The sequence below is a fragment of the Artemia sp. Qi Xiang Cuo genome, chromosome 16 (genome assembly GCF_049724085.1).
Source record: "Artemia sp. Qi Xiang Cuo chromosome 16, ASM4972408v1, whole genome shotgun sequence".
In the NCBI taxonomy this organism is placed as follows: domain Eukaryota; kingdom Metazoa; phylum Arthropoda; class Branchiopoda; order Anostraca; family Artemiidae; genus Artemia; species Artemia sp. Qi Xiang Cuo.
Genome location: NC_142809.1, coordinates 13239362 through 13252018, shown reverse-complemented (window position 1 = coordinate 13252018; position 12657 = coordinate 13239362). Strand labels below are relative to the sequence as shown.

Here is a 12657-nt window from a genome sequence, read left to right as displayed (position 1 = left end):
AACACCAATAAAGAGAACAATTCTGGAAGATTATCTAGGCATATCTGTTTGATTTTTTTTTCTCTTCCGCCATTACAGTCTTTTTATTTTATTCATTTTTCTCTTCCGCCAGTACACTCTTTTTCTTTTATTCTTTTTTTCTCTTCCGTCAGAAGAGTCTTTTTCTTTTATTCTTTTTTTCTCTTCCGCCAGCACAGGCTTTTATTCTTTTTTTTCTCTTTCGCCATTACAGTATTTATGTTTTATTCTTTTTTTCTCTTCTGCCAGTACAGTCTTTTTCTTCTATTCTTTTTTTCTCTTATGCCAGTACATTCTTTTGTACAGTCTTTTTCTTTAATTCTGCTGTCTTTTTCTTTGATTCTTTATTTTCGTACAGTATTTTAAATTATTTTGCTAAATTTGTTTGATTTTCTTTTATGTCAGTTAAGTTTTTCAAATTATCTTTATAAATTTTGTGATATCTTTTCTTTCGCTCTGTCAATTCAAACTAGTTGATAACAAATAAATTAATTTGATGAACAATTTAATTTCTTGTGCAGTTTTTATCTCCATTTTTGAGTAATTTTTACGTATTCTATATCCTCTACCTATCCTCTATATTATATGCCATTGTGTATTTTGTGATGGGTGCAATAAGAACTTTCCTTCTGTTTATGTGAATAAGTGAGGAAACTCGAATTTTGAATCTTGTTAAAGCACCGACACTACCATGTAAATGGTGATCTACTTAAGCAACACTTAAGCAACTTAAGCAATCACGAAAGTTTATGGGGGAAAGTATATTTTTGAATTTGCAAGAAGCAAATTTCTCATTTTTATTGTTTTTTCAATGAAATTACCAAAACAGGCATTTTGCCTCTTGAGCCTTTTTCCTTAGCTGATATTGAACTTGAATCTCATTAGGGCTTATTTTTATTTAGGGGGACAATTTTATCATTTTTTCAATTTATTCAAAGACAATATTAAGAAATGCCATTTTTAAATGAAAATACCACAAGAGGTATTTTTAAAATTTAGGGGAGGGTGTACAAGTCTAGGGGTAGAACACCCGCCCCCAAATACATGTCATTGGAATTAAGGGGCACTGAATACAGTAAAGTCACTTAAAATTGTCATAGAGGTATTCGACCGTCCATCTTGTTCCATTAAGGCAAAGTCAGTAGCTTTTGCTTGTTAATGAGGAATGTTTCGTGCGTTATCATTTGTCCCCAGGCCGCAAAGGAATGTTTCATATTCATTGATTTGTAAAATCTTCGATATAACTTACAATTATTGTGAAATTGAAATTTTTGTCAATAATAGACCCATTTATTTTGACATCATGGAGGTACTGCCTGCCATCTTTTGTGAATAATAAGAAATCCTGGACCAGCTTTTTAAATTCATCATCTTCGCTTGGATAGGCAACTGTAATGAAAACAATATCGTCAACATTTAGAGTTGCATGCAAAAACGAAAAAAAAGAGAGAGGGAGAGAGAGAAAGAGAGAGAGGGGGGAAGCAAAAAAGGGAAACATGACGCGACAATAAGGAAGAGTGGGGAGATGACTAAGTAATAAGAAAAAGTTATACCCCTAAATATTATACAGAGTTTGGTAAATGAAGACACACAGCAATGTATAAGTTGGACAGCTTTTTTAAAGGAGGGGGGTAGCATTTATTGTTTAGCAAAAATCCTTCTAAAATATTCAAAAAATGCGTAAATTCACACTCTTACAATAGCTCCACACAATAAATTAGAATTGCATGGCTAAATTGAAACCATGGTAGGAAAAATTGGCTTCTGCCTGGGATACCATTAGAGAATGGATCTGAGACGCTTTACCTCCTCTTGGTTCTACGGAATATTAGAAAAGTTGAGAAAAAGTTTATTTTAATAAAAACTAGTTAAAGTAAAATGCTCCGGATAAAGAAAAAAAGAAAAGAAAACACCAAAAACTAAATACAATATGAACCTAAAGTATGTATAGCACAGTGCCGTCACGTATGGGGGAGAGGACGCCTCCCGTCAATGTTTTTGGTCACTCGATAAAAAAAAGGCCACAAAAACACTGACATGTCATCTACAAAAATTTCGAAATTGGTCGGTAAACGCAGCAGTTTTACCGACTCCTGCCGTGATTTTTCCGATGGCGCCACAATTTCCCACCTGTTTAAATAAACAGCATAAAAACAGTGACATGATACGTACCGAAATCTGAATCTCGGTTTATAAATGCAGAGGTTTTACTGACTCGTGCAGTGATTTTACGTATTTTATTCGAAACTGACAGTAAGCTAATTTTTGACAAAAACTGTCGGTAAAAATGACCAGCCAGTCAGTAAAATCTCTTGCCCCCCCCCCTCTTCCCACCAAAAAATTGGCTAGTAACGCCCCTAGTATGGCGCACTTATATTCTGTAAAGTTCACAGGTTTTATATCCGTTTTCTTATTTTTAAACCTTTCGGTCTTGTATCTTTAGGTCTATGGGAAACCACATGTTTCCAGATACCTGATAGAAGACAGGGGATCCATCAAAGGGGAAAAGCATCAAAAGTACCATTTTTCGAACTAAATGATCCGAAAGTATCGTTTTTAAAAACGGTTGATTAAAAATGCGCTGAACAATTCGATGTTAAATCCCCTAAGAAAAAGAGCAAAAATTTGTCTTTAGCTTTTCCAGCAGCACCGAAAAAACTAAAAACCAAAACAACAGAAGTAAAAATAATGATAACTTAAAGTATCCAGGCTATATTTTCCTTCTGTGAATTTCACAGACCTTAGACCGATTTTTGTTCTTCAGCTTTTTGGCATTAGATCTTTTGTTCTATGGGAAGGTGATATATATAATTTCGGAGATCACACTGCCTTTCTATGACGATAAATTAAAGTCCAAAATAGGGATAAAATCCTTTTAATTGACAGTGACTCTCATAAACAGTGATAAAATTTTGCAATAAATACTAGATATTTCGGACACATATGCAGTGATGGTCATCAGTTTTGAAACAGTTTTACTACTGATGGATTTTTAATGTTTTACTACTGTTTTGGAGTTTTACAGTTTTACTACTGATAGGGGGTTTTACAACTGATGCGGTTCCAGATGCCTGAAAGGAGACATCGGCTCCACAAGAGATTGAAAAGGTATCATAGAATTTTTTTTTAACTAAATGGGTCGAAAGTGCAAGTTTCAAAAACATTTGTTTAAAAAATGGGCTCATTTGAAAAACTGGACACTCAATCACCCCAAAAAAAGAGTGGAAAAGCGTCCTGCCTGGCAAGACTGGAAAAAACTAAAAATCAAAACAACAAAAACTAACAATATTTTGAGCATATCTTTTTTCCATGAATTTCATAAGCCTTACACCCGTTTTTTTAAAACTTCCTTTAAAATGTGCTTATTTGAAGGACTCGATACTAAATCACCAAAAAAAGGTGCGCATGTGCGTCCCACCTGAGAGCACTGGAAAATAGTTTTAGCCTAGGAGCAGACAGCGAATAGTTTCAGGAATATTACAAGAGGTTCACCTTGTTTTGACTCCAGCCATCTTTCAAAATTTTCATGCCAGAAGACAACTGATGAATTTTTTACAAAAGGATTTTCACGCAGTCGTATTAAGAGAGTGCTTAGTGGTTCTCTCTCTGTCATGTAGTCAATAGGTCCTGGAAACAAATGAAATTTAGGACAAAAAACAAGGCATTGTCTAGCCTGAATTCAAAAGCAAAAATTCACCAAGCAATAAAATAATAAATATAATAAAATTACAATAAGAACGATATGCTAGGCTGGGCATTTAACAATATATTAGCTAGTTCGTTAAAAAAATCTAAAAAAAAGATAAAAAAAACCCTGTGATTTTGTCAGGCCTCCATTTTCACAAGAAAATGTTTTTGAAACTTTGGTTTGAAAGAAAATACAAAAAATCAGAATATCCAGAAGGGGGTGGGTTTTTTTAATTGCCTTGTGTAAAATATTTCAAAAATAATTTCAGAATGTATCTCGAATTCAATTTTGGCTAGATGTTACGAGTGAATATATTATTTTTTGAATAAGGCTTTAAAAGTAGGCTATAGCTGCCATTTACAAGTCAAGTTTTTGGAAAACAAGGTTTTCTGTATTAACTGAAAACTAAAATCGAAATATCGTTCATGTGGTTGCACACGAGGAGCTTCTTGTCGACACCGACATCGACACCGAGATTTGTTAAATTTGCACTAATAGGTAAGCACAGCCATCTAGCTAACTAAGAGTTTGTAATAATTCAAAAGCAACAATTCACTGAGCAGAAATTATTTTATTATTTATGCCCATGCCACATTATAGTCAGACTTGTCATAAAATCAAAACTACGCACGACTGTAGCGCCAATTACGTTCGTCGTTCGTAATTTCTCGAGTTGAACATTGTTCAACTTTCAAACATAAATTTTTTGACTGAGCAATCAGAGTCAAGGTTTAAGGCATAATTTCTAAAACTATAAAAGATGGAAACTTAGAACAGTGTTTTTTCTATCTGGGAGAGGAATCTGACAAAAATTAAGAAGACTTAGTATTAGTAGAGAACAGTTGGACACAAATTACTGTTGGTGCAAACTCTTTAAACTAATTTCTTGCAATTTTTTTTTTTTTTTTTAAGTACAAGTGTGACGCTAAAACCAAGAAAATTGCCATGCCATTTATGATATTTCGCTTTCTTTATCGATAGATGTGACTATGATGTGGCAAGGGCATTAGACTTTTTCTAAGAGAATGATCTAAACTTGATTAAAAAAAGTGGTAACATTTTCCTATTTTTGCATATTTTTCTTGCCTTTTCAATGTATTTTTCAATCTAAAAGAAAAACAAAAGTTTAAAAGATGTAGCTTGGAAGATGTTTAAAGCTGATTCTAAGCTATCAAATGATAACTATATATATATATATATATATATATATATATATATATATATATATATATATATATATATATATATATATATATATATATATATATATATATATATATATATATATATATATATATATATATATATATATATGGAAAATATGAAGAAAATATATTTCTCTGATTTAAGTATGTGCCTTTCAATAATGGAGGCTTAGTCTTGACTCAAAGAGATGAGCCATCGCCATGAAAAGCTCAAAAATATATGCCTCAATAGACTTTTCACTGTGTTTTGCAACGAATCTATGGAAAATACTAAAAAAAATACGTTGCAATAATCTAAATGTCAAAATTCGATCAGGGAAACCTAGCCTTGGTTCACAAAAATAGCTGTTGAAAGAACTATAGCACCACCAATACAAAATACCTAAACAGGAGTTACTCATTTTCCCTTATATTTCTCCTTAGCTGAAATCAAATATATAAAAAAAAGTATCAACATTAAAACTTAAAACGAACAGAAATTATTGTGTATATGACGGGGGTTGCCCCCTTCTCAATGCCTTGCTCTTTACGCTTAAGTTTGACTTTTTGTTCCAATTCTTTAAGAATGACTCCTGAAACACAAGGGCCGTTTAGTTAGAATAATAAGATTTTTTTAAGGTTATATAAAAGCTTTAGATTAAAGAGCGAGGTATTGAGGAGGGAAAACCAATTCATATACGTAGATGAGTAGGGGAGAGCCCCTTTCATATACGGAATAACTTCTGTTCCTCTTAAGTTTTAATGTTGTTCCTTACTTTCAGTTGAAATAACTTGTTTTTTTTTATTTGTGACCGTTTTTTAAATAATCCTGGAAAATCCAGCTCCCCCTCTATAAAGAATCCCATTCCCTCACGAAAAAAATCTTCCATGGAAAGATTTTTCCACTTAACCCCCCTCCCCCGCCCGAAAAAGCCCCTCTTCAAAAATATTTGTATACTTACCAATAACCAATGCTATATGTAAACATGGGCAAAGTTCATAGCTTTCAGCCCTTCCCACAGGGACTGTAGGGGGTCAAGTCAAACTCAAAGACATAGCTATTAAATCTTTTGACTATGCTGAAAAAAATGGTTATCTCAAATTTTGATCAGAGGACTCTACAGTAGGGTTCTCTGACATTCTGAATCTGGTGGCATGGTTTTCATTAAGATCACTTGATGTTCTGTGGATGTTTCCCCCCTCTTTTTCAAAAATTGGGCAATTATTTTCAGGGCCATAACTCTTGATCTGAACAGTAAACTTGATGAATTTTATATATTTTGAATAAGCATCAACATTCCATTCTTTTGATGTATCCACTGTTATCAAAACTTCATTTCTTAGAGTTTCGGTCACTTTTGAGCCGCGTCGCTCCTTACTTACAGCTCGTTAACACGAACTGTTTGATGAAGGACCGACAAAGTTTAGTGCATTCAAATAGGACCTTGCTTCAGCGCTCATCGGGAGTGAAAAATAGGATAAATAACGATTCTTGGCATAGAATTTGAATCTGCTCTTCGCTCCTCTTCAGTTATGTAGATATGTAGATATGTAGATATGTAGATTATGTAGAACCTAACCCTACGTAATGAAACGCAAAAGCTTCGGCGGAAGAAGTTGGGTGAATTTCTACTTTTCCTTCAAATGTGTCAAAACTGGATATATCTGCTGAAAAAAGCTTCCATTTGTGAAATCTACCAAAGCATTTGTATAGCTCCAAGGACCCTACTTTCAAGGATAAGCAGTTGAAGTACCAAGGACATTAAAATCAAGCATTTTGTTTTATTTGCTGAACCCGATTTAGGTATATTTATACTTCAAAATCAAAATTCTATTAGACCTTTCTTTCGGTTTATACGAAGTTACGAAGTCTTGGGGCTGTGCCACATTTTCGTCAGTGTTGCCAAGTGGAACTGTGAAATTAGAACACTTTTTGCTCCTAAAAATTCAAGCATTAACAATTTTTTTATTCCAAAAAGACAACTGCATCTACAAAGGAGAGCCGCATCTTCTTAATCTGTTTGTTGCCGAATGTTTTTAGTTTTTTTTGCTGATTTCCATCCACGTTACTTTTCATTTTGTTTCTGTTTTTTGCGCCTGTTAGTACCCAGATTTGTATAACTACATATGGAAATTTTTTTCATCGAAAATTGAATTCATAACTTTTTCCTACTTTGATAAGATGAATAAGGTTATGTTGATTTCTACTTGATTAGTTCAAACAATCAGGCTCTGTTTTCACTGTCCTTGGTAAATGAATTCGGATTATTAGAAGAACCTAAGCAGAAGGCTAGCGTCACCAGGAAGGCATGTCAATAGTATGCACCAATTAAAATGTATTAACTTTTCAAACTTTATTAGAACGCCCTATTGCCTCCTTTACGTTAAATTTCCAACGTAGTTCTCCAAAATTGCCAGTTGTTCAGCTGTGGCAGAATTCTGCTGAATAGCAAAACACACTTTTTGGGATTCAGCCCTCTTACAAAAAAGATGCAACAATAACAGATTAAAAGAAGTGGGAAATTTATAGGAGGAAACAAAATTAAAGCTCCAAACGAAGGGGAGTGGGGGAGGAGCGCATACAGTTGTGTTGACCTTAGACGGCTTTGAACAATGAGAGTTAACTGTAGCAGCTTTGGCTCCTATTTAGTCAAAAATAGTGATTCAACTATAGTTGTAGCTGTAATTTGCAATCCAAACATAATGTCACTGTTGCCAAATATCAATTCCAAGACTGGGAATGAAGTTTTGGCACATTATTTAGCAGAAAAATAGAATGAAATTTATTTGAATTCCCATAGCCAATTGTATTTCCACCATTGTATTTCCAAAACAATGGTGAGTCAATCCATTTTTCTATATTTAAAATGCATTATCATTTTTAACGAGGCCTTACATATCTAACTAATAATAGTACTTCAACACAATTCAATAGAGCTTATGGGGAAAGAGCATAGCGACCCAAGTGATTAATAGAGTAAGATTGCAGCAATTAGAATTTGTTGAGTAAGAGGTCATCAGACGTATTTGAAACCGGTTTTATTTATACTATAAATATTATACAAGTACGCAAGCACTCGAGAACAAGTATGCGTATAACAATATCAAATGAACTCAGTGCAAAAATCAGCATTTCTTTTATAACAGATGTACCACAGGGAAACCCACTGCAAAGCCGAAAGTGCGCAATAGCAAACTTTTCCCGCGTGACGAACCCAAAAGTTTTTTTAAAGTACAAGGGACAGTGAAAATTTAGATTGTTTGAATTGGTTAAGTTGATACTTACGCAGCCATTAATATCTAAATTAGGAAAAAAATCAGGAATTCCATTTTCAATGAAAAATTCCTTGCAGTCCTTTATGCAGTCCTTGGTAGTAGCGGGCGCTGAATTAAAAAATAATTGTAGCGGAAAAACTGGCTAAAAATGAGCTGAAAACTCATGGTATAAAATAGCCTAAGCAGTTGTAGCTTTCCTTTGAAGATGTTGAAGGCTTTGGGAATTACCAGATTGTTAATGTTTAAATTTTTACAGACGAAGAGCATTTTTGGATTTAGATAATGATTTTGTTTATTTGTTTACATGGTTCAACGTGACAACGCTGACAAAATGTGTTATTGTCCTTAAAAAAACAAGATAATTTTGAGAAAAAAAATCTTATAAAATTTCTCCTTCAAGGTACGAATTGACCAAGATTGATCCAGGAAGCAAATCGTTGATGTTCTTCATATTTTAAAGATATCAGGTCATTGTTTTAGTCTCTTCAAAGCCTAAAATTGGGATTCGAGTTTTTCTGTTCTTCTTTCAAAGTTATTTAAGGCTTATTCCACTGTCCTAAGCAAAATGTTAAAAATAATTTTGCTACTCAGAAATTTCAGCTAAACAGAATTGCTAACTAACAAATGTTTGTTGCTAACAACTCTTGGGAACGTATTAATAGGATAAGAAATTTGGAAATATGGCTCTTAACTTTATTTTGAACTGAAAAAAGTACACAAAAGTAATAAAAAAAAACTGTTAAAAAACAATTAGCCCGCAGTTATTCCTTAAGTAAAGGTGTTCGCAAGTTTTATTTTCATTCTTCATGTTTTTTTTTTTAAGTTGGCACTCAGAAGCCATCAAATTTTCTCAAAGAACGTTATAAAGTCGTAATAAAGTTAACTAACAGTTGCTAGTAATAATTTTCTTCTACTGCTTGTACTACTAACAACTCACTGAATTGCCAGAGTTGCCAGTCGGTGAGAAAAAATCACTAGATCTTAGTGATTTGTTATTGATTTAGTTATTTTCTTCCATAGTCTTGTGATTTATATGACAATTTAATGATTTTTCTAGTTTAGGTAATATACAAAATCACTAGAAATAGTTATAAATCACTCAGGGTGGCAACCCTGTGCAGCAACAGGCCACCTTGGGCTAAAACAGCTGAGCATGCTCTCCATCCAAATCTATTCAAATTTTATCATTTTACCCCCTCCCAAGAAGCTGAAGTTTCCTTCAAATTCTTTTCAGGAACGGTCTTCTTTCGTTTGGCCCTGATGGACGACCGGAAAGGATGATCTTTAGCAGCCTGTAATCCTTCATCCGAAAAACGTATCTTACCTCGTGAAAATACAATTAAAACTAATATTTGTCATAACGGCAGGCGATATTTGTTACGACGCCGGGCGAATAATGTTTGCAAGGATGGTGGGAGAAAACAGGCCTATAATTATTGGCTAGACGATTAAGCCAAAACTTAAGACCGAGTAATTGGAAATCCCTATATAGGAAGCCCTCGAAATTCTTTTGGAAAGAGTCTGAATTTCCAAATTTGGAAAAAAGGATAGTTCCTGTTTGAGGGAAAAGAATGGTGTTAAAAAAAACGAAGAGTTTAACAAGTTTGACAACCCTGCTGATGTGTTCTAGAATTTATTTTATCAATTGTTATCAATTATGTGTTGCTCACTTTATCCTGAAATTGCCAATAACAATAACTTAGTTACTTAGTTACTCATAATTAATTTAAGAAGGCTATTGCAAAACGAAGAAAAAAGAAAAGAAGAAACAGACTGACAACAACAACGATAATAAAGGGGTCAGAGACACTCGCAAGGGGGGATTGGAGCCAACCCCCACCCACAAAACCCAAGTTTAAATCATGTCTACGTGCCTGAAAGGGGGGGTAACAATGTCGCCGCGTCTGTACTTCCCATAATAAGAAATATTCTTGTTATATCATTTTTAGACCAAAATAATTAATGATAATTAAGCCTCTAGAATGTGCCCTACGAATATATGGTGAAACGCACCGCTTTTTTTCCCGTTTGACTTGTTGCCATTAGTATTAACGCAGGTTCCTACAAGATGACAAAACGAAGCTTATTCAACAGATCAAAAACCCTATAAATGATTCCCAAGCAAGAAGAAGAATAGATATAAACTATGCAAAACTAAAGGTTGATGAACCGAGAACAAATCCGTAATAAAAAAGATAAAATTATTATTAGCTTTTTCTTTCAAAGATCAATGAAATCGAATACAGATTTCTCAAAGCGGTCAAAATAAACTTTAGTATACATATTAAATTGTTATGTACTATGTATGTTTGATAATCTATTTCTTCTATATTGCTTTCTGTTATGATTATGTCTCCGCATTTTTATTGCCATTCATTCTTTTTTCTCATCTTTTTTTAGTTTTGTATTTACTTTTGTATCTTTCAGTGAGAAGTATATTGCTTCATGCAAAAATATTTGTAAGTGAAATTCCCCAGTAACTCGAAAAGTTGGTGTAGAACATTGTAGGTAAAGTTTGAGTGCGAAATCCCCCCCCTCCAAAAAAACTGAAGGGTAAGCTATAATTTATAGCTTACAAAAAAAATGTAATTATATAGCTTACTATAATTTATAGCTTACAAAGTTAGTGTAGAACATTGTAGGTAAAGTTTGAGTGCGAAATCCCCCCTCTCCAAAAAAACTGAAGGGTAAGCTATAATTTATAGCTTACAAAAAAAATGTAATTATATAGCTTACTATAATTTATAGCTTACAAAGTTGGTGTAGAACATTGTAGGTAAAGTTTGAGTGCGAAATCCCCCCCCCCCTCCAAAAAAAGTGAAGAGTAAGCTATAATTTACAGCTTACAAAAAAATTGTAATTATATAGCTTACTATAATTTATAGCTTACAAAGTTGGTGTAGAAAATTTTAGGTAAAGTTTGAGTGCGAAATCCCCCCCCCCTCCAAAAAAACTGAAGAGTAAGCTATAATTTATAGCTTACAAAAAAATGTAATTATATAGCTTACTATAATTTATAGCTTACAAAGTTGGTGTAGAACATTGTAGGTAAAGTTTGAGTGTGAAATCCCCCCCCTCCTCCAAAAAAACTGAAGAGTAAGCTATAATATATAGCTTACAAAAAAATTGTAATTATATAGCTTACTATAATTTATAGCTTACAAAGTTGGTGTAGAACATTGTAGGTAAAGTTTGAGTGCGAAATCCCCCCCCCCTCCAAAAAAACTGAAGAGTAAGCTATAATTTATAGCTTACAAAAAAAATGTAATTATATAGCTTACTATAATTTATAGCTTACAAAGTTGGTGTAGAACATTGTAGGTAAAGTTTGAGTGCGAAATCCCCCCCCCCCCCCTCCAAAAAACTGAAGAGTAAGCTATAATTTATAGCTTACAAAAAAATTGTAATTATATAGCTTACTATAAATTATAGCTTACTATAATTTATAGCTTACAAAGCTGGTGTAGAACATTGTAGGTAAAGTTTGAGTGCGAAATCCCCCCCCCCCTACAAAAAAACTGAAGAGTAAGCTATAATTTATAGCTTACAAAAAAATTGCAATTATATAGCTTACTATAATTTATAGCTTACAAAGTTGGTGTGGAACATTGTAGGTAAAGTTTGAGTGCCAAATCCCCCCCCCCCTCCAAAAAGACTGAAGAGTAAGCTATAATTTATAGCTTACAAAAAAATTGTAATTATATAGCTTACTATAATTTATAACTTACAAAGTTGGTGTAGAACATTGTAGGTAAAGTTTGAGTGCGAAATCCCCCCCCCCCTCCAAAAAAAACTGAAGAGTAAGCTATAATTTATAGCTTACAAAAAAAATTATTTAGGAAGATAACTCTTTTATTTTTTTTTTTTTTTTTTTTGTATGTATACTTATTTTGAATTTTGAAAGGCTGTTCTAATTTTGTTATTTGGTTTGTATCTGAAAATCTCATTTTTATTTTATTTTTAATTTTCCGTCCACTTAATATGTTTCCAATAAATGTAAGCGGCAGTTTAACCATTGCGTTTCTGCAGACTAACAGAAAACAGTTAATAACAATTATGATGATAGAAACAGACCTATCGTATTATTATTCTAATAACTAATCCTTGTCAAATATTATTATCGAAGTCCGGTCGTTCCAAATATTTTGAAAGAAAATGGGCTTTTCCTTACATTATCATTTTTGACACGTTTTATAACATGTGTGTTGTCCGGTTTGGGCAAGTTATGAGAATATGTGGCATTTGGCTATGAAAAAAGCAAAGGTTGATGAACCCCAACCATATCTGCAAAAAGGGGATACAATGGATTTTAAATTCGCTCGAAGTTAATACAGGCTGATAAAAATTAACATGAATTGCACAAACCGTGCAAAAACGTGCTTTTCAAGGACAAATACAGCATTTGGCCACTTTGGACAATAAATGGCAACAGTGTCACACTAAAGACTTTTGAAGTCATGGGCCAAGTTTTATATAGCATACGTCCCCTAC

At 33.3% G+C, this 12657-nt stretch overlaps 1 protein-coding gene across 1 annotated transcript in view; it reads right to left on the bottom strand.

The window, feature by feature from the left end:
* The window catches only part of LOC148942584 (NPC intracellular cholesterol transporter 1-like), a 207138-nt gene that overhangs the window by 26848 nt on the left and 167633 nt on the right, over positions 1 to 12657 (bottom strand). The window contains exons 12-13 of the mRNA XM_089102048.1: positions 3511 to 3645; positions 1268 to 1407 (exon numbers count right to left, since the gene is read on the bottom strand). Of these exons, the coding sequence (XP_088958174.1) occupies positions 1268 to 1407; positions 3511 to 3645 (275 nt within the window). The remainder of the gene's footprint in view (positions 1 to 1267; positions 1408 to 3510; positions 3646 to 12657) is intronic.